At 44.7% G+C, this 23194-nt stretch overlaps 1 protein-coding gene across 17 annotated transcripts in view; it reads left to right on the forward strand.

Annotated features, from left to right (window-relative positions):
* Positions 1-23194, forward strand: part of Grip1 (glutamate receptor interacting protein 1) — a 657804-nt gene that overhangs the window by 591790 nt on the left and 42820 nt on the right. For all 17 annotated transcript variants that reach the window (XM_087559245.1, XM_087559246.1, XM_087559244.1 and 14 more), the window contains 4 exons: positions 10849-10993; positions 13782-13921; positions 14090-14284; positions 22853-23009. In XM_087559245.1, coding sequence (XP_087415371.1) covers positions 10849-10993; positions 13782-13921; positions 14090-14284; positions 22853-23009 — 637 coding nt within the window. The remainder of the gene's footprint in view (positions 1-10848; positions 10994-13781; positions 13922-14089; positions 14285-22852; positions 23010-23194) is intronic.

Genomic DNA, 23194 nt, shown 5'->3' on the forward strand with positions numbered 1-23194 from the left:
CCGGGTCCTGCCTCCTATTCTTTCCAGAATCTCACAGAATAGCTCCACCAGCTGAGAGACCCAGCCACATGAGACAGAGGAAGGGAGTTTATATTCAGACCACAGCATGAATAAGCTATTTTTTTCTAAATTTTTAATTTTACAACTCTAGCCAGAATATGAAATAAATACAGGGACTAGGAGAACGATAACAACAGAAAGGTATCTATTGTTTGAGACCACACCATGGCATTGCTTTGTATATTTTATGATGAGAGAGAGAGAGAGAGAGAGAGAGAGAGAGAGAGATCCATTCAATTGGCTAAGTAAAGATCGATCTTAAATGCAATGTGTGTACATCTCATGTACGGATTACTTAACATTTTAATCTCATCCAAGCTGCGTTACACCATTTTGCCTGGTGCTAGGAAATAGAGAGGAAGCAAGGAGTTAGAGTCCAAGTGTCCCGTGCGTGGACTTGCCTTTAATGACCTAACTTCCTTTCTTTGGGTCCCAGCTCCTAAAGGTCCCATCACATCCTAGCGATGGCACCGACTAGTAACCAGTTAAAACTAGTAGCCCTTAACATGGGTGCCTTTAGGGACATTTATCCTTAGAAGCATAACACTAATCAATTAAAAAAAAGTCAGCATTCTAGAATCTTCTCACATCTAACTCATCTAACTCAGAATAGGTCTGGAGCTGACAGACACACCAAGCCATATGTTTAAGGTTTCTATCCTCGGTAAAAGGAAAGGGAAAATAAAAAATTAATTATATTCATTGATAGCACTGGGAACGATTATACACAAATATATTTTGCATCCAGTAATTTGAGTGCACACAAGCCTGTACTCAGTATCTCTCTAGCACTGATTTTTCTATGCCAAGTTTGCATCCCCTTCTTTTTGAGTTTGCTTCTTCTGCCCTTGCTTTGGGGAATTTATTTCATGAAAGGGCTAAAGCCTCCTCCGGCATCGACCGGGCTCTGTCCTAAGGAAGAAGCAAAGCCTTTTGGGAAACCTACTTAGCCTGATTTGCACAGCTCAGCAGATCTCAGTTCTCTTCCCTGCAGAGGAAGAAAGCCCACCCCAGGGATGAATGTGCATGCTGTACAGAGCTGGCAAGGTGTCCGGTCTCAAAGCCAGCTCTGCAGACAGGTCGGCAGGGCTTACAGAAATGGCAGCTGACTGCTGGGAGAGCTCCACTGGGTTCTCAGCTGCTGATCTCATTTGGCCTATGCCCCGCCCCTTTCCATCTACTGTAATCAATCCCTAGGCCTAAGATTACGGTGATCGTCATGCTGACTGAATATGTTTTTGACTCTTTTAAATCCTAAATCTTTTCGTTGGAAGAACATGACATGGGTGCCCCAAAGAATATGACTATAAATGTTACTGTGAGGGGCAGACTTACTCATATCATGTTTTCTCAAACGGATATATCAAAACATATACTCACTCAGACTTGATTGAATAACAGACATCATCTTTTCACTATTTATTCATTTTACATCCCAATCAAAGTCTCCCTCCCTCCTTCCTCCCAGTGCCATCATCCCACCCCTTCCCCCCGACTCCCCTTCTTAGAGAAGGGGAACCCCACACCCCTCCTGTACCATCCCACCCTGGCACATCAAGTTGAATCAGGACTAAGCTCATCCTCTCCCACTGAGGCCAGATAAGGCAGCCCAGGTAGGGGAAAAGGATCCAAAAGCAGGCATCAAAGTCCAAGTCAGAGGCATCCCCCTGCTCCAGTTGTTAGGGAAGTCACCTGAAGGCCAAGCTGCACAACAAATGACTGTTTAAAAATTATCATCTGATTATCAATTTGAAAAAAAATGGCACATTCCTACAATTCACTTCCCTCATAAGATTGAATGATGATTTGAGGGCTGGGGAGATGGCTCAGGAACTCTAGAAACCCTTCTAAATGCCACTTCCAAACATTGTAGCTCACTTGCAATCCTCCCCACACATGGTGGAAATCGTGCATCTCTAGGCCAAGCTGGCGATCAAGATTAAGCACTGGAGGGGACTCTGGGCCTAACTAAGAGAGCAACCAAAGGCGTTTTCTGACACCAACCTTGCATGTGGACAGGCATCCGCATATCTGTAGGCACCCGCATATAGAACATGGAGAAACATGCATGTATTCACGTATGCATACTGCACACGCAACTCACGAAAAATGGAAAAAAGAAAACACAGCTTGAGTAAGTAGATTCTTTTCTATCCAGAGCAAAGCAAGATGGGAAAATCCTTCACATTTAAAATGTAAAATCTGGTTACAAATTAGTTCACAAGAGCCCACGATCGTAAAGAGCACACATTTTAAGATCAGGGCTCAGTTTAAAGTCCAAGTCTACCGCATTTCAGCTGGGTGAGTTTGGACAAACTTACGCTGAGAGACTTGACGCCACTGGCTTGTGCACATAGGACTGTGTACCTTCCTTCTGAAGGAAGTGTTACTTGTTGGAGTTAGTAACTGACAGTGAACGTCAATGGTCAATCAACTAGGGTCTGTTTCCCTTACTGTAATTATCTCCTAAAAATCCCTTCCACTCTGTCTTAGTCCTCAATCAAGTTCTAACTTAGCAGAATAGGAACATTGCTCATTAGACTACTCACTGAGTTTTAAAGTTTGGTCTTGTGTTTCAACTGAAGTCACACTAGTGAACTGAGAGCACCAAATAGTGGCCATTCTTTTATCTCAATGTTTTTAAATGATAATGTTCCCCGGTGAATCTCTGCAGAGCCTAGAAATCTTGCTCACACCAAACCTGGGTCCCCCTTACTCCAGATGCATTTCACTTCTTCCTTTAACTTCCTGATCCTGTCTTTCCTTCATTCATGCTTCCTTCATGGGTCCCAGGAAGTTAACCACGATTGGTGGAACTCCATGTCCTAGGCGAGGCAGTGCTGCAACTGGGGTAAACAGGCACAGCTTTAGACTATCAGCCTGTCCTCAGCTGCTAGTCTCGGGGCTCTACTGTGCACTTAAGGAAACGGTAGGATCATTCTTGTACATGATAGTCCCTGGCTTTCAGTCATGCTGCTGGCACTTTAGGGTCTGCAAGGTACCAGGTATCTGTTTGGGGCACTGCCGGTTCTTAAATGCTGAGGATATGAACTCTATCCTCAAGTCAGTTGGCATCAAATAGGAGAAACAATAAAACATTAGTTATTACAAGCAAGATGACAGGGCCATGGAGATGGTCAGTGGATGGAGTGCTTGACGTGGAAGCCTGAGGACCTGAGTTCAGTGTTCAGCATTCTTGTAGAAAGCTGGACACAGCAGTATGTGCCAGTAACACCAACTGGGGAGGCAGTCATGGGGATTCCTAGGTCTTAATGGCCAGCCCGATTGTCAAGACCTAGATTCCCTGAGAAATCCTATCTCAAAAGAGAAGGCAGAAGGTAATTGAAGAAAACACAAAACATCTATTTGTGGCTTCCACATGCACGCACATATGTGAACACAGACATACATACACACAGATCAATATGATAAGTGGCTATGTGAATGCATATGTATAATAGGGCAGCACTGTTTGTGAAGGTTCTCTAAACCTTAGGAAGCAGGGCGCCTCCTCTTAGTTGAAGGAAGTCGGTCACCCTGGCCTTACCTTCAAAGATTATACTGTGAGACGAACACCCCCTCCACTGTATACTGCTTTTCCCATGATCTTACCCTCAAAGATTATACTGTGAGACGAACACCCCCTCCACTGTTTACTGCTTTTCCCATGACCTTCTCTGCCGAGCACATGGAGCCAAGCATGGGGCTGGACCCCCTGAAGCAGTGAGCCAAGATGAATACTTCCTTTGCCTTGTTCTCACGGGCATTTTCTCACAGTGACTAATACTTCACAGGACAAGAGAGTGTGGAAGCATCTATTTTTGCTCAGGATGCTCAAGGAAAAGAGTCCTACAACTTTGACCTAGGGAGGGCTTATTAGTGGGGCAGGAAGGCAGAGAGAAGGTGACCCATCCCAGGAGGCTGATGTGAAGGATGTAGTAAGAGATGAAATGGAAAGGTATCCTAGAACATCATCATAGGAAGAAGATTAAAATTGACCCCCAAGGCCACTGGGAGGAGCTGCTACAGCAACTTGCATGGGGAACAAGTCCAAAAGGAATTGCTTAGAGGCTACTGGCTTGCTCACAATGTATGTGTCTGAAAAAACTGTGACTGGAGCCATAGAATGAAATGACTGTGAACTCCAAACAGGCTGTCCTCACAGCTGACCTCACAGCTGGACTCAAAGCTGGACACAAAGCTGGACTCACAGCTGGAATCACAGCTAGACTCACAGCTGGAATCACAGCTGGACTCACAGCTGGAATCACAGCTGGAATCACAGCTAGAATCACAGCTGAACTCACAGCTGACCTCACAACTGGACTCAAAGCTGGACTCACAGCTGGACTGACTCACAGCTTCCCAGCTAGAGATTTCCACAAATATCTTCCATGAACATCAGTTTCCTCATCTATAAAGATAAATTCAATATCTACGATATATGACTGCCTTAAAGTCAAAGGAAGTAACTAGTGTATCTTAGCAATAATGTTTATTCCAGACAGAACCCATTGAGTGCTATTAACAGCTACTGTAAAAGAAAATTAATTTTGACTTTATTTTGTGACGGCCCAATGTTTACAAACACTTGGGTCTTTGAGTATTTTTTCCCTCCCTTTAGATTCATTTATGGCTTTGTCTTCAGAAACTCTTGTGCATTCGCATAGGAGTGTAACTGGGCAGGGCAAAGGAGGAGGCTCTTGTCCAAGGCTGCACGTCAGTGGCTGCTGCTCAATCCCTAGGTCCGCAAAGATGCGTGTAACTCTCTTATCCAGGAGCCCATGGTTTTCGAGGCTTTGCATTGTACCACCGCCCTTTTTGGTCTGCTAGACAGGCGGCTGCCTGTTCTCGCAATCTGTGGTTTTAGCCCTTTGCCTTCTTCATGGATTCTCATGTGTGTGAAAAAATGTGTCCAAGACTTTGCTTGCCTTATCTATGACGAATTCTCTCTGCTTAATGTATAATACAGTCTCATGCAAATTTAGCCATTACTTTGAGTCTAATCTGTTCTTCAGACATCTGGACTTTCTTATTTGTTTATGTTTTCAGCATATTTATTCATGTTTTTATCTATTTGGTCAAGCTATGTTATTTAAAGTAGCTTTACCGCTAAAACCTAGACCGGAGGGGAGCTATGAACTCCCCTATGAATCTTGGCTGTTATTTAAGCACTGAAAGACTCTGTCTCATGGTTGTTCTCTTGTGGTAATGGTACCCAAACTTGAGCACACCCGAGAGTCACACAGAGGACCACTCATAGGGCCTCCTGCACCCCTCCTCTGGAGTCTGTGGTTTCAGGTCTGATGATGACGAAGCCAGAGGTCCTGAAATGGTGCTTAAGACTTAGCAACGATCACTTTGGTAAAGAAGTTTAATTCCCCTCATAAACCTTCAACACCTCCTGTGAACACCCTCAGTACCCTGCTTTGAGGAAGCCAGGTAAAATCACTGAGAGCCCCAGGGCAGCTACAGGGAGGGATGCTTTCTTTTCTCAGGCTAGTCCAGCTCTGAGGAACCCAGCCATACTCCAAAACGAATTCCGTCATTGTTTTCCTCATTGAAGTGAACTTTGATTGACCTGTGCCTGTACGCCTTCCAAACACTGCATCCCGAATCCAAAGCTCCTATTTGGCCGTGGCAGCAGCTACCATTATGGATTCAAGCCAGGCAGTGCTCATTTTGTTAAACAGGCAGCACTCGAGGAGGCTGGGAGTAACATTCCAGATAAGTAACGCAGCGATTTTGCATCTGTTCTGTGGCCCCATTAATTTCCTTAACTAGAACTAAGCAGAACAGACAACTAGGCTGGCCCCTTTTCTGCCTTTTGCTAATAGTTGTAAGCCTGCTGTTGTCATATAAGAGCTGCTTATAATATCATTAACATCTGTTTGGGCCCTCTTTGAGCCTTGCTGGTGACGCTATATTACTACTCCGCCTTCGCAGAAAGTTTCTCTTTGTAGTTTAAGCTTCGAGCTGCTCCTTCCTGAGCTTTGAAAGAGAAAGCAGCTTAAAGGACAGAGTGGCTTGGAGAGCTTCCACCTCCAAAATGGTCTGAGAATGGCTTTCCAAATAGCCGTTACTGCCCTCCTCCTGCACAGCATGGCTATTCAGATGCCAGCTGGGCTAAAACCCAAAAGGGCAGATGGATTGGTAAGTTCAGCCTGTAGCTGAAGGTTCCAACACTCCAGGAACCTTGTAGGGAGGAAGTTTGGGGTTGACTGATCCCCCTAGTGGCCACCAAGGTCTTTGCTTCACATTCTAGATGAACTACACTGTCTCTGTGTCACCTGTCTTGAAGAATGCACACAGGATTGGCCTAAAGTGGACTGACACCTGAGCTGTTTCAGAGAGCTCTTCCTGGGGATCTGGCTGTATGCCAACAGTCATCGTCCTCTTGTGCTACTTTTGGGCATTTCTTGAATTCTCCTTCAGCCCAGACAGAGTTCTAGGGTGTGAGGACATGACTATAAAAGTGTGGTTTTAGGTGACTTTATTCTAATGAGAGAAATCCTTAAAAACAGAATGGGGGCTGGAGATGGGGCAGACGGGGGTGTTCCCATGGTGGAAAGGGCTTGCTCCTCTTCCAGAGGACCCAGTTTTAATTATCAGCCCCACGTGAAGACCCACAACCATCGGTAACCCCAGTTCCAGGTTATCATACAACCTTCTTCTGACTCCCTTGGGTACCAGGCATGCATGTAATACATCGATATATGTGCAGGCAAAACACTCCTATACATAAAGATAGATAGATGGATGGATGGACGGACAGATGGATGGATACATAGATAGATAGATGGATGGATAGATAGATGAATGAATGGATGGATGGGTAGACATTATACACACACACACACACACACACACACACACACACACACACACACACATATATATATATATATATATATATATATATATATATATATATATATATGAATTGAAAGCATATGCCAGAAAATGAATCTTGTCAAAAACTGGTCCTAGGGATGAAAGACTCTTAGGTACTATGTGTCGATAGCAGGTAAGCTTCCAAACCAGCTCTACCTGGCTGAATCTTATCCCTTAGCCTTTAATCACCCTCCTTCAAGAACACTTGAACTAATTTTTTTTCTCTTTGTTGGTTAGTGGGAGATCTGAAATGAGAAGCTGGAGAGTTGAGAAATACCAACATGGTACACAATAGTTCTGGGACATCCTAGAAACACACAAGCCAAACCCAACTGAAAGACCAGAAACTTCCTTGGAAAATAAAGCACATGAGACAAGTTTTGAAGCAGGAGAGATTTCCCAGGAGGACGGTGGGAAGAGATGGCTAAGAATAGGTTTCAGTCACTTAGGGCTGAGTTTTGAAGCTATTGCCACATAGTACATAAGAGTCTTTCCTCCCAGGGTTGGGGATTTAGCTCAGTGGTAGAGCGCTTGCCTAGGAAGCGCAAGGCCCTGGGTTCGGTCCCCAGCTCCGAAAAAAAGAACCAAAAAAAAAAAAAAAAAGAGTCTTTCATCCCAAGGACCAGGAGAATAGTGGGGACCCAGGGAGTAAAGTTTGTGAAGACCGGGGAATACCAAAGGCCTGGGCAAAGAGTTGTGAGCCCACCGGGAGAGAAGCCAAAGGCTAGGTTGAGATGGTAGAGGACAGTGTGGTCAGTTCTTGCAAAGTCTTATAATTTATTCAGGATTCGGGGAACCAAGAAAAGAAAAGGCTTCCCGTAAGATTGTGTTGGGGTAGTGTTTCAAAAATATACAGCGAAGAGAGGACAAAGCCTCACGAGTTGGCAATACTACTGGAAACACATATGAGAGGAGGATGAAGGCTGGGTCTTGTACAGGAAGGCCATCTAGAAGGAAACATTGCCGTGAGAGAAGGGGTTGGGGGCGAGGAGGGGAGAGAGAGGGAGGGGGAGGGGGAGAGGGAGAGAGGTGTGGAGGAGGGATAGAGAGGAAGAGAGGGAGAGAGATGGAGAGAGGAAGAGAGGGAGAGAGATGGAGAGAGGGAGAGAGAGGAAGAGAGAGGGGAGAAGGAGAGAGAGTTGGGGGAGGGAGAGAGAGATAGTGGGAGGGGGAGTGAGAGGGGAAGAAAGAGGGGGAGGGGAGAGGGAGGGGAGGTGGGGGAGAGGGAGAGAGAGAGGTGGGGGCAGAGAGAGAGAGAGAGAGAGAGAGAGAGAGAGAACCAAGCTGGGGCCTTCTTAAGGGCAAGTGACAGAGGAAAGCCTGGGCACCTTGCCTCATGACCATATGGGCTGAGTAGTTTAGGTAGGACTGTGTAAAGGCAGCTGCTGCCACCAATAGAAAGAGAGCAGACTAATTAAATGCCTATTCATTTGAGGCATCTACATAGGGATTTCTAGGAGTGTTAATTTTCTTAACCCTATTAGTAAAAACGTGCACAAAGACCTTTTTTTAATTACGAAATTAAAAGTCCATACAGAAAACAGAGAAACACTGCAAGGTACCATCTCGTGTAGCCCAGCAACCACAGAGGTTAGCTAGTTCCCAGTGTGATTTCTCCTCCCACTGGATTGTGTGGAGGGAGTCCCAGGCGTCCCATCCTGCAACAATAACAATATTGGTAAAGGAAGGTCTGTGGGGATGTAACCCAGTTAAGGATGCTAGCAGTGGTCTTAATATTATCGTGTATCTCAGCAGTGTCAGTGATTCCCAGAAATGTGGTATACATACATACATACATACATACATACATACATACCTATGAATATGTATGTGTGTGGAGCGAGAGAAAGAACAAAAAAGTGAGCAAAGAATGAGAGAGAGGGAGAAAAGGAGAAAGAGACAGAGAGAGAGAAAATCAAGAAGTGTTTTTTAAACAATTGGTCTAAATTAGGATCTTGAAGATCCACATTTTGCCTCTCCCACCATTTGAAGAATGTGGCCATAGTACAAGGTTACGGTTGTCTTGGTTTGTATCTAGTATCACATACTGATTGCCCAGTTGTTCTTTTACTGCCTACTTGGATGCTAATATAAAATGTAAGGCCCTGTAAGTGAGCCTGAAACATGGCTATCCTAACCCATCTACCCCATCCCCAATGGTACTCGCCCTTTTGTGACACAGGGAAGAACTAACTGGACAAGCTCTCTCCACTCCTCAACACAGCACGCAGGCCTGCGCCCAGGTTCACCTTCCTCCTGGTCTGTGTTTATTTCCATCTAGACTGAAGCTTCACCCAAAACTTCCCACAAACCCCTGGGTCTCTAGTGGTTTTCAAGTGTATTTCCCCAAATAGTATACTAACAGAAAACGTGGGCTTCAGGGCCTTATTTCTCTGAGCCATCCCCTGAGGCTTCTCCGTGGAGCCCCCAGTAGTCCATGATGGCCAGCCTGTTCACCACAATGTAAGCAGCAGCCTAGAAGAGACTTGGGAACCATCTCTCAGACCTCTTAGATGCGATGTGGAGGATCCGACTTGAGTCGGACATCGATTACTTTTATAACCTAAGACGTTCGTTGATTGTGGTTCTGCCTGCACTGTACGGTGGGACGTCTGTGCTTCCCAGTGTGGGGAGCTTGTGAGACCAGAAGTGGTGGCTACATTCCAGAGCTCCCAGGCTATGGCCGAGCATAAAGTAAATGCTGACAAGAGAAAGGACATTTCTGCCCGCACTACTCTACTGACCTTCCTTGCCGTTTGTGTTCACCCTAATTCCTCACTGCACACACAGATAATTGAATTGTTAACTCAAGCTTTTCTTTTTGTCCTTATTTTAGCATTTCATATCGTAAACGAACAGCTGCTTGCTGCAAAAAAATGTGCCTCCGTTAATACCTTACTGCATACAGTCCGACTGTAAAAACTGACTATTTTGTTCAAGTGGTTACCGGACCGTTTCATTGTATCCTGAGGTACAGAAATGAAACAGCTCCTTAACCATTCACAGCTCTCAGGCCAAGTGATAAAACAAATGTCAGGAACTTTAAACATGAGCAAATAAAATACTTTGAATCCTGAAGCTTCACGATGCAGCCCTAATGAAGCCATGACACCCACCATATCAAATGCGGCCTGTGACATCTTTCTGACAAACTTTTGGGGAGGAACAGAAACATCTTCCTTCTTAGCAATATTAAATGGCACCCAGAACACATGGCCATATGACAGCCTGGTCGAGGATCCCAAAACATATGAATAGTTTATGTTAGCTTTTTCTCTCTTTAGCAGAGAAAGCACTATTCAAAATTCTGCTACTGTGCCCTTGAATTGTTCAATGGTTCTAGGACACTGTCAGTGGGATGATATGAAATATATCCTAAAATTCCTGGTATTATCTTCAGGATAATCTGACTTCCAACTAAACAGGAGTTATCATTGTATCCAAACCTGAGCAAATCCAGCTTTCCTGTATTGAGAACCGGATTGTAAAACACAGAAACAGAAAACTTTCTGAGACACTGCATGGTATTCTCATTCTATATCATCTGCTAAGTTCTGTGTTTATTACGTGGGCATTAATCACATACTTAGCAAAACAAATTGCTGGTCAAGCACTACCCAAGGCCAAGGCCAAGGCAGAACGTGAGGTTTCTGTGGCCATAGTTAGTCGGACCACCCACTGCTTAAGCATGAATGTTCCCTGCACACAGGACAGCATCATCCCTGAGTTAGAATGTAAAATCCTATCAAGGAAACACTACTTCCCGACATCATCATTTTCTGAGCCATAACGTTGCAGAGCAAAGTGGTGGATTTCCTGCTCTATGGGGGAATAGACGCATCGCTCTTTCTTTTTCCAATGAAACCAATTGCTATTCCTTGGCACTTATTGCAGATGAGCAAGAGAGTTCCGGGGCGATTATTTACACGGTGGAGCTGAAGCGCTATGGGGGGCCCCTTGGCATCACCATTTCTGGAACGGAAGAGCCCTTTGATCCTATTATCATCTCGAGCCTCACTAAAGGGGGATTAGCTGAAAGGTAAAAATGGAAGGGGCTGCTGTAGTTCCCGGTGTCTGAGGGGTTTACTCCCTCACAGCCACGTGAACCACGCTCCCTTTCCTAGCTGTTTTATCTGTTGACTTTTAAATCTGCACAGAGGATTGATTTTAGAGCTTGGGAACTCTCCGGCAGAGCTCAGACTTGACATTGAAGGGCGTCGCATAGGCAGGAAAAAGATGCCACGGCTTAGCATGGATATTATTCTCAAAAAAAAAAAATGAGTTAAGAGAGCACGGTCGACTACAGGTAGATTTATACTGTGTCCATTTTGAGAAGAGGACGCGGCCGTTGAGGGAGGTTAAAAGGCTTGTCCAAATCAATCCTGCAAACATTTGCTGAGCTTTCTGTTGCCTGACAGGTATTGTAGTAAGCTTCTATGTATGTGGGAGAGGATAATAAAAGCTTGGTCCTCAGAGGCTGTGCTAACAGGGTGTAGTGACCCTCTCAATAGTATCTCCTGTGCGTGTCCATTTGTTCTTTGGCAGTGATGCACACCCCGCACATGCTCTCCGCCCTCCACTGAACTGCACTTTTTTCCCTGAGACATGTTGCTTGGGCACACAGCAGACTCTCTAACTAGATCTATTTTCCAGTGACTTAGCTGGAGAATTCTCAGGCATGTCATTGAGGCTGACACTTGATGACAGCAGTTACAAGATAGAGATGTAGCACTGCGGAATTTTCAGAGCCACAAGGTACCTTGCTTAGAAATAGGCTCACTTGACACTTCTGTCTGCCAGATGAGGAGGCTGAGGCAGCTCAGGCAGGGCTACTCGACTAGGATTTAACATTCTGATTTTAGCTGAGACGCCTGGGAGAGGGTCTCTTCGGGCATCCTCCTGTCCTAGTTATCGGTGTGAGACAACAAAGGATTCTGCAAAGTGGTTCATTACAGCTGGGTCTTACAAGCTACGTCATTCTTGAACTAATCCTCTTTATGACAGAAGAGATCTTATTCAGAGAAAACGTTCGTAATTCCAGACGCAGTGGTAGACAGGTTAAGCAGTCCGTACTACCTCTGCCAGACTTCTGCCCAGCACAACTGCCACTGCCCTAGAACAAGCTGTGGTCAAAGCACTCAGTCTGTAACAAGCCTGTAAACAGGGCGAATTCCTCTAGTATCTGAATTCAAAGATCCAGTTCTGCCAAGGCCTGAGTTTCATGCTTCAGCTTAGCATCTTCATCTCAGGGTGAAGATCTCAGCCATTGCAATCCCAATCATCCTTGGCATCCTCCGGCCCCTTCCAGTGCTCCCCAACAATGGCAGATAAAGTAAACTTCAAAATGGAACATCCCAGTAGGCTCATTCACATTGGATGAGGATATAAAAGATGTAGAGGTTAAAGATGCTGTTTATCAGTGTATTAATCCGTAAATTCACGTCTCTTCTGGAGCCAGGGAGAGTGGTCCACTAGAAAAGTGCCTGATGCACAAGCATAAGGACCTGAGTGCATCCCAGGCACCACATAAAAATCAGGCGCACAAGTGAGCACCCGTCACCACAACACGGGGCGCTAAGACAGAAGGACCCCAAGAGCTCAGTGGTGAGCCGGCTTAGCCAAATCAATGAGCTCCAGACTCAGCGATAAACCATGCCTTCAAAACTAATCAATAGATAGGTAGGTAGGTCAGTTGATGGATGAAAAGATAGATTAGATAGATAATAGGTAGATAGATGATAGATAGATAGATAGATAGATAGATAGATAATAAATAGTAGATAGATTATAAATAGATTGTAGATAGATAGATCTATAGATAGATAGATAGATAGATAGATAGATAGATAGATAGATAGATAGATAGATAGATAGATAGATAATAGGTACTAGATAAATTATAGATAGATAGGTAGGTAGATAGATGATTGATAGATGGACAGACTGACAGACAGACAGACAGATATGGTAGAGGATGATTGAGAGAGACCTAGTGTTGACTTCTGACATCAACATGCCCACACACACATGTATAGGCATAGACATAAACATATATTTTATACATGACACACACAATATTAATACATGGAGTGGTATGCTTTCTTTATCCACACGTTGGTCCAAGCTCTTACACACGTTTTCTCATCTCATCCTCAGGACTTCCCTGGGAGATGATTGCTCCCATCCTATTGGTGAGGAACTGATATCCAGAGAGGCTGAAATAAGGCCACCATGTCACAACTGACCTGGTGGGTGACAGAGATGGCCTTTCCCAGCACCTTCTAAGCCTTCTGTCCAGCCTTTTTCAGCTCTTAGAATCAGACCAGGGCTGTTGCTGCACCTGTCCTAGTCTATGTCTCCAACTCTTGAGTCTGTCTTACAGCGAGCTGAGCACCATTTTTTAGTAAACATTTTAAATCTGTAGGAATGAGAATGTTGCCCGCTTTACATGGCCACCTTTGTTGTTCAACATAGTTCTTTCCCGAGGACCTGTAAGGAGTTGGCCAAATGACTCAGCTTTCTTGGAGTTAAAAAAAAATCAAGGTTCATTCTCAAAACTAATTAAAATGCTTTTTCTTATTTTATTGGAAACTAAAAACTAATTTGCCATAGATGCAGGTTACAACATTTCCCAAAAGAAAGCTAGAAGTGAATTTTTGAGACCCTGCCAAGTCTTTATTGTTATTAATGTGCAGGTATATCAAGAAATTTACCCCAAGAAGCCTACAGGGATTGTATTACCTCCCCTCCCCTGTCTGGTGTATCTGCCTCCCCTCCCCTGTCTGGTGTGTCTGCCTTCTCTGCCACTTCTCTGTCTGTTGTTCCAGGACTGGAGCGATCCACATCGGAGATCGAATCCTAGCCATCAATAGCAGTAGCTTGAAGGGGAAGCCTCTGAGTGAAGCCATCCACTTGCTACAGATGGCGGGAGAGACTGTCACCCTGAAAATTAAGAAGCAGACAGATGGTGAGTGGAGCGACAGTCCCAGTTAAGAGTTCCCAGCGCATTTTCTTCTCTAAAACAGTGTGCAGTGTCTGTGTGTGTTTCTAGGGAAATGGCCCTTCAGCTACCATATCCAGGGATCTTTTCTTGTGAATTCACACTGATGTATACCCTCTTTCCCTGTCTGTAAAGCTCAACCTGCCTCAAGTCCCAAGAAGCTGCCCATCCCCAGCCACTCAAGTGACCTAGGAGATGGTGAGGAGGACCCCTCCCCAATACAAAGGCCTGGCAAGCTCTCTGACGTGTACCCCTCCACAGTACCCAGCGTGGACAGTGCTGTGGACTCCTGGGACGGATCTGGAATAGATGCCAGCTATGGGAGTCAAGGTATGGAAGATTCTGTTCCACATGCAGAATGTCTTCACATGACCCATCCTGACTGTGTCGACAGTGAACAAACTGAGCCCCTCCACCTACCACCCTAGAATCCTCTCCTTCCTGTAAGCTGTGGGCATTTCTCATACACTGACAGGATACTGATGCCCACATGTTCAATGCAGAAAGCTCAGGGAGCCATGAGGCAGACTCTGTAGTAAAGCAGTTTAATGGAGACCATCATAGTGTCGTATTTCTTAGCAAGCATTCCACAAAGATGGGCAGGGAGTTGTCTGAAACTTGTAACAATAGAGTCACCAATGACTAGCAACCCCACTGATTCTTGGGCATGCCTGGCTTGAATAAAACCTGAAGTTTTCCTTAGTACTCATTGTTAGGGAGTTCTAACTGTGTGATATGTGAAGGTATGTCATAAATGCGTCTTCCCAGACATGGTTCTGACATCCATCACACAAACAGCTTGGAGAGCAGGTTTGAGCGAGGGTAACTTGATAACAGTGCTTTCTCAGGGTTTCACTGCTGTGAACAGACACCATGACCAAGGCAAGTCTTATAAGGACAACATTTAATTGGTGCTGGCTTACAGGTTCAGAGGTTCAGTCAATTATCATCAAGGCAGGGGTATGGCAGCATCCAGGCAGGCATGGTGCGGGAGGAGCTGAGAGATCTACATCTTCATCTGAAGGCTGCTAGTGGAAGATAGCTAGGATGAGGGTCTTAAGCCAATACCCACGGTGACACAGCAGGCCACACCTCCTTATAGTGCCACTCCTGGGCCAAGTATATACAAACCATCACACCTAGTTGACTACCCTTTAGGAGAGTGCACATCCAGCTGCCTCTCATCCTGGTTTTCATATTTCCTTTTATTCACCCTGCCTTTGTTGTTTCACACTCTGTCAAGTCCTAGAGAGGTGGGGAAAGAAATCAAAAGGACATATCATATTAACTTCTCAAGTTATTACATAGTCATGGTACTGGAATTTGATGGAGAAAATGTGTCGAAAGTCTCAAGTGAAGCTAAGGATCGATTGTATTGCATTGCTTCATGGTGTGTCAGATGTGTGCACACAGATGCGGAAGTCTAGAGGTGTCAGATCTCTGGAGCTAGAGCAACAGGCCCGATGAGGGTGATGGGTACCAAACCCAGGTCCTCTACTGAGCCAGCTCTCCAGCCCTCACCATACATATAATTCCACCTTTCATCATCTGTCAATTCTTCCAAGTGGTAATACCATGTGACAGCTAGCCACAGCATCAACGTCATATTTTTATTGCCTGAAAATTACTGGGCATAAGGGATGTCAGATAAAGGACCCTACTCAAGATTCATCAAAGTAAATAATAAATTTATTAATGGGTGTATTGGTTTATTCTTTCTACTGATGGGGAAACTTTTTACACATTTTTTTGTGGGAAAACTATCAATATTAATGAGTTCCACCTCCCTAAGGTGGCACATCAGAACTCCGCTATCCCAGCTTTTGGCATCCTAAGACTGGGACTGTGATCAGCATGTGAGATATATGGTCTGAGCTTTCTGAGTAAGAGAGGAAAAGCTGCTTCTGAAGCATTTCAAAACCTTGAAGAGTAGTCACAAAAAGACTAAACTGCACTGACACATTAAAGTCTTCATAAGGCTGGAGAAACTAAGAGATAGTTAGAGCTGGCAGAGTTAAAATAGTTTGAAGACACAATAATGGGTAGACAGCTTAAGAGTCACTAAACATGTTCACCTGACATCTCTCATGTGATTCCCCTAAGGAAGCTTCAAGTTGATGCTCACTGCTGGTCATGGGTGCAGGTGTGAGGGGAGAACCCAGAAGCCAGCTAATCTGACATCCAGTGTGGTCCTTGGGGCTGTGTCTAACATCGCTGAGTGGGGGCATGTTGTGTGTCCTTGAATACCGACCTGACAGGCTCTCTCTGCCTGCCCTCCCTCCCCAGCAGCTCTGACAGCTCAGAAGTCCTGATGTGTAGAGCTGAAATCTGCCCTGCCCTTGGCTTCTGTCTGTTTTTCCTAGCTACACCCTCAAGGTGAATCAGAGCCGGCTCCAGCAGATGCTGGGAGACGTTATCGCTTCTCTTTTTAAGTCTTTCCTCCTGCAAGCAAAATAGCTTGATTCCTTCAACTGCTCCCCCACCTAACCTATTTTTGAGCCTCCTCACTGGCCTATGACTCTTTCTTCTCAATATGTCCAAGTTTAACTCTTTGTTTACTCGAGCAGTCTTCAGCTGACTGATGGCTCAGGCCATGGCAAGCTTGTGACTGTTTGGGATTGATCTTTTTGTCATTGGCCTTTTACAAGTAAAGCATAAAATCAGTTACTTTCCTCGTATTAATAATTGTCGTGTTCTGACATGTAGCTAGTCTTTCCGCCTCTCTGTTCTATCCCAGGAAGCCTTCACACAGTCTGTCTCCTTCAAGCCTGTAGCTGCCCCAGTTTTTTTGAAGCCCACGATGCAAAAGAATCAATGATTCGAGTAACCACGTTCCTTATTGTTCCTGATACCTCACTAAAATGTCCCACTTACTCATTGAATAGATAGTTAAGGTCCAGGATAGTTAAAGTCAACAGGATGAGGTCTCTGTTCTGATAGAAGGGCCCAGCAGTTCACAAGTAAACTACTACCAACAACAGTAAATATTGCTTAATGGGAAAGGAAATGGGATGGAATGACCAAAGATGATGAAGAAAAAACAGGAAGATGTATAGGACGAGTTAGAGTGAGGGAATCTTGATTTTACTGAGTGGCTCGGAATACAGACTTCTCATCTCTAGGGTGACTTCCTCCTCTCCCATTCTCTGATGCCCCAAGCCGGTCTCCTTTATCCAGATTTGAATCTTTGGGCCCTTGGGTCTTAATTATTCCTTCTTCTAACGGACGAAACCCTGACAGTTATACTTAGATATAGCAAAAGTCAATAGAAAAGGAGACAACAAATTGTCACTTCCTGAACCCTCACCCTCAGGGAAATTGATGCCCTCAGGGTCTCTGCAGTTCTTGTCTCCCAACTGAGGTAGCCATATTTCTGTTTGTTTGAGGTCACTGTTAACATTTGTGCTTTCTCTAGAGGTACCCTTTTTAAATTCACGCTTAAATATATTTACATATAATTAACTAATCTCTGGATTAATTCTCTTTTTTTCAGTTTCTAAACACATTCCCAATGTATATTCCTTAATACATGTGTGTCCTAGTTCTTCCATAATTAGATTATTAGTGGTTTTGTTTAATTTTTCCCCAGAAATTGTCAGTTGTGTTGATTTATTATTTGCACTCTGGGTCTTAAACACAAAATTTGGCCTTGAGTTCAACTATTTTATTCAGTCTCTTGGATTTCATTCCTCTTCTGGCTGGACTTGGGTGCGTCATCCACATAGTATTCGTACAGGTGGCAAGAGTCAGTAACAGACGCCAAGGTGCCCAGTCAGAGCCCCAAGGTGCCCAGTCAGAGCCCATCTTTCTGAAGACTTAGTAACAGAATGCAAACCACTAGGCTGCTAGCATGAACTCACCCACCCTCCTGGACTGGCGTTTCCAACCTTCTTCTGTTTACGCTTGGATCTCCACGTGCTCAGAGATCACCTCCATCAACTTGTCCAGTTTCCACTGAGTTCTGGCATTTCCTCTCTGATCTTTAGTTTTACAGAAGACAACTTTGGCTTTGTCTAGTTTTTAATTTTTTGATGTTCTATTTGGTCACCTTCAGGATTTGTTCCATGGAAGGCTTTTTCTACTCTACCTTGTTTCCATCCCTCCCTCTCCATCTCCCTCTCTTGTTTCCTCCCCAACTTCCTTCCTGCCCCCAGCTATTCTTTTGATATAGATTTTGCATACAGCTTATTCCCACCCTTTAAAAAATTGTCACTCGTCACTCCAGTGAGAGAATCCCCCATGAGCTGGAGGTTCTTTCGTGCTCTGAGCGAGCTTCAAGTTCCCATTGTGTTCTAGGCTAGCTTGTTAGCTGCTCCACACTGTTAATGGGAGTGGGGCTGGGAGGGGTTAAGGGAGAGCAGAGGTTGCTCAGCTCACCAGGCAGAATTGTTTGCCCTCTCCCAGTCCACCTGACTTAGCCCCGGTGATTGACAGAGTCCAGGGTGTTTGCTGGCACCCTGGCAACCATTGCTGCTTTGCCTCTGCTGTGTGGTCTCTGCTTTGACTGAGTGGGTCTCTGCAAGTCTCTGGCCAGACAAGTCTTCTCTCAGCTACTTGCCAACACACACACACACACACACACACACACACACACACACCACCCAATTTGCGTGTGACTCTCACAGAATTTGCCAATTTTCCTCACATATTTTGGCTTGAGATTATAGACCTGTTACAGCCTTATTGGAGACAGAGCTGGACCTGGTGATTTGTCCTCCCCCTCAGAGGCGATTTCTGAAGGCAGAAATAGCTTTCCTTGCTCTGCCATTTTTTCTAAGCAGCGTTCATCCAGACCCGTAAGCCATTTATTGGCAAGAACGATTACAAACAACTGCACAGGCACGTGATTTGATTTTCCTAGTCTTAAGAAAATAGTGTTTCTGGGAAACAAATCTGGTCAAGATTATCTGGCTATACTAAAACTGGTTTCCAAAATTATGAGTAACAGCAAGACGGACAACCCCAAATTATAGATTCAAGGAGGAAATTCCCAGAAGAGCATTTTCAAACGTTCTGTATAGAAGCCACGTTGTTTTGTTTCCTTCTCTACATGAAGAGTGGGAAGAAATTAAAGGCTTTGAACAGGAAGAAGAGTGCTGGAACTTTACGGATATCTGAGAGTTACTATCCCTAAAAATAAAAACCACCATGCCAGGGCGATTTAGAAGCACCTACATTTGTGAAGCTTTATCTTCCACTCTGCAAATAAATAAAACGAAACTGTGCTCATCGGAAAGAACCCAGACTGAATTTTAAACCCTCATTATGACACAAAATAAAAACCTCGACGTTAAAACCAAGAGGCAGCAGACACGAAGGAAGTGGAGGGATAAAGTTTCCAGTTCTGAATCAAAGCAGTGAGTGATTACATACCACGTATAGTTTTGTACAATTCCTTTTATTCAAATTTTCAATTGAAACGTGATGTGTGGAAGCTGTGGAGATGCCTTGCTTGGTAACGCAGCTTCCGCACCGGCATAGGTGGAGTTAGGCTCTCTCCACTTACATCAGAACAAACACGACCGTCATGGACACCCCAGCACTGGAGAGGAGGAGGCAGAGGGATTCCTAGGACTTTGGATCCAGCCAGTTACCAGTTAATAAGCTCCAGGTTTGACAAGGGTCCTGCCTAATAATAATAATAATAATAATAATAATAATAATAATAAATAAGTGGAGAACATTTGAGATAAACACCAGACATAAATTTCTGGTACACAGACATGCACACTTATGTGCAAGCACACACACACACCCAACACACATACACAAACACATGAGCTTGTACAGAGTAGCTCCAAATGCAGGTGCATCTGAATTTCATGTACCGGCATAGCCACGCAATTAAAAACAAGGTTTAATTATATTTCTGCGGTCATTTTTCAGACACATGAGCCCACTGCAACAGTTTCGGTCTGACCCCACTGTAAATGATTGTTCTTCAGAAATTATCTTCTGGCCTCCTAAACACAGGCTTGCTTTTACTAGTCTAATTAATTTTCTCCACTTTAAATCACAGTATTGGCGTTTGCCTGCGTCAGTTCAAGATTGAGTTCGGCTGCTTATAAATGAAAACCAAAATGATTGCATTTAACCAAGAAGGGTGTATTGTCTCACAGTGCAGTCCAGAGCCTGGTGGAGGCAGGCAGCACCTTCGTGGCATCAGGAGCCACGCATCTTACTGTTCCTGTGGACTAGCGTCTCTGCTCTGTCTTCCCGTCACCACAGCCATTATCTCACAGACTCCGTCAAGTCTGGAGCATCTCGCCCACATTCTCACTTAACTCTTTCTCTGAGTGTCTAATGTCATAGTTCTGTCAGTGTTCTTTAGAAAAACCAAATATAGTCATAGACTCTTTTAAAAAATCCAACGGAGCTCGAATAATCTCTCTCGATGGTTCTCTGATGTCACAAGTTAAGGTCAAAGGACTTCAATTCCCAAACTTTATACCTGGGCTCCTCTTACAGCACGCTTTACTCCTTTATGTCCCAGACTCTTCATTATTCTCTAAGCAGGTTTGGGTCCCTAGTACAATACCTTGAAAATGATTATTGCTTTGCATATGTTAATCCACCGTGTGTGTGCGTGTGTGTGTGCATGTGTGTAATTGTGTGTATGTGTGTGTGTGCTCATGCATGTGTGCTCACGTGCGTGTGCTTGCACATGTGCAGAGAAGTACCCACATTCATGCTCCTGCAAAGTTAAGTGCTCATGCTAGAGGATCTAGGTCTAACCTCCAGCGAGAATCAGGGAACTTTTTCTCCTCTTGAACCAAGCTGTTCTAACAGTGATATGACTTCAGTTTTAAAGACATAGGTATATTGAAACTGATATATAACTCCTCTGTATTTAGGGATCTATCCTTCTAAATATTTCTGCTATATCTTTTTGGCCCTTTTATCTTTGGGGTCATTTCTTGTCCCAGCTACCAGTGAACCAGCTGTTTTGCTTGTATTGTTACATCTGGAACAAGAGTTGTAAGGATCCGGGCTGGAGAGATGGCTCAGAGGTTAAGACATTGACTGTTTTTCCCGAGGTCCTGAGTTCAATTCCCAGCAACCACATGGTGGCTCACAACCATCTGTAATGAGATCTGATGCCCTCTTCTGGTGTGTCTGAAGACAGCTACAGTGTATATAATAAATAAGTAAGCTTTTTTTTTTTCTTAATGAGTTCTAAGGTTTCTTCGGAGAAGTCTCTTGGCCACGGAATGGTCAGGGAACCTCATAGGTTATACCTAGCTTACCACGCAGCCCAGCAGCAGTGGGAGAGAACCAGCAGAGACAGCAGTGAATCCAGAGATTGTCCCAAGCTAGTCAGTCAATTGACTGGCCTTCCTCCCACAGGGAGGAACACATGTAATAGTCACAGAAACCAGAGCATCTCCTTGGGAGTGGAGAGAATGCACTGATGGGTTTGGAGGTAGAAAATACCCATTACGACTATGCCTTCGCCCTTCCTCTTTCCAGCTGGTCAACACTGTCTTCACAGCACTTAACCCTAATAAGTGTTGACATCCTAACTTCAAACTTGCATTTGGCTGTCCTTGGGCACCTTTTATGACCCAGGTTCTATCCCCCAAATGGTGAAAATAGGGCCCAATGCTGCTTTATGCTGAATTCCTTAAAATAAAATTCCTTAAATACAGTAAGAAACCTATGTGCTCTCTCTCTCTCATTCTCTCTCTCTCTTCCTCCCTCCCTCCCTCCCTCCCTCCCTCCCCCCCCCGTGTGTGTGTGTGTGTGTGTGTGTGTGTGTGTGTGTGTGTGTGTGTACAGCCTGAGGAAACAGACTAAGAAATGTGTAATAATTGTGGTCTAAGCTGTGGACTCCGACCTATTTCTCAGTTGAACCCAAAAGTATACTGAAAAACTACATACTCCATCACATATTTTTCTTTTCTTTTTTCTTTTTTTTTCCAGAGCTGGGGTCCAAACCCAGGGCCTTGTGCTTGCTAGGCAAGCGCTCTACCACTGAGCTAAATCCCCAACCCTCCATCACATATTTAAAGTTACATTCTAAATGTTTTCCTCAAAATACTTGTGAAGAATGTAGTTTGTATCTTGTTGTAAATACCCTTTAAATCTATTACTGTCAAAAATCTTGGATCTGTAGACTTAACTCACATTCAAGAGTGATATGTGTTACATAACCTAATTATTCCCTAATCCCCCACTGCCTCTCCCTTCAAGCTTATCAGACTTAACCCCCTGTCAGAAAAGTCAGTCTTTATTTGCAATTCGGATAACATAGCCATATTCAAGCCATCTCACTCTGACATCTTCCTTACTTCTGACTTTCAGAGAGAGACAGAGAGGTGGAGAGGAAACATAAAGGGGTAAATGCCTTGTTCTGAGTCTGCTGTGCTCAACGATGACCCAGTCTCCAAGTGCCCTTCTCATAGGAGCTAGGGTCTCTCAAAGTATCCCTGGATTTGGTGGCACCCTGGAGGGTTTAAATTGGATGAGAAATAAGTCTTCTTGTTAAAACATAGTGGAATGGTTATGGAAGAAGAGTCGAGAAGTGAGAACTGGTAGCCCCAGAGCTCTGACCTTCGTCATCCAAGGCAGTTTGGGGAAGATGGGGGGTGAGGGGTACCAACTGTGAATGGAAGCCCCAGGAAGGCTTAGGTACTGGAAACCGCTATTCAAAACCTTTAGTGTTGTATTTTAATTACAAATAATTAGGACCAAAGCCAGCTGTGAAGAGAGCTCTCTCAGAACAGCGAAAGGTCCCACTGCGCGCTCTCAGAGCAGTGATACAAGAAAGGTCCCACTGAGCGCTTGCAATTGTTCCTGCTGCCACTGCCATCCAAGCCCTTGCTCTCCAGTGACACCACATCTCTGTAGATGAGAAAATCCTCAGGGCCTAACTCTAACTCCTTGCTTCTGTTTCAGGCACGACTTTTCAGACTTCAGGGTACAATTTCAACACCTATGACTGGAGGAGTCCGAAGCAAAGAGCCAGCCTGTCCCCGGTCCCCAAGCCTCGAAGCCAGACATACCCAGATGTGGGCTTGAGTAATGAAGACTGGGACCGGTCCACAGCCAGTGGGTATGGTAGCACCCCTACTGCTGCCCCATCCAGGGTGACTTCCGGGTCTCAGAGGGAGGAGTCCCACTTCTCTATGCCCAATGGCGGCAGCTCTTATTAGCATTGAGTTTGTGAAGTAATCCACTTTGGCCGTCCATGTCAACCACATAGAAAGTTTCCAAAATGCGTGCTGCCCAGGGAGTGCG

This window comes from Rattus norvegicus, chromosome 7 (assembly GCF_021556685.1).
Source record: "Rattus norvegicus strain SHRSP/BbbUtx chromosome 7, alternate assembly SHRSP_T2T, whole genome shotgun sequence".
Classification (NCBI taxonomy): domain Eukaryota; kingdom Metazoa; phylum Chordata; class Mammalia; order Rodentia; family Muridae; genus Rattus; species Rattus norvegicus.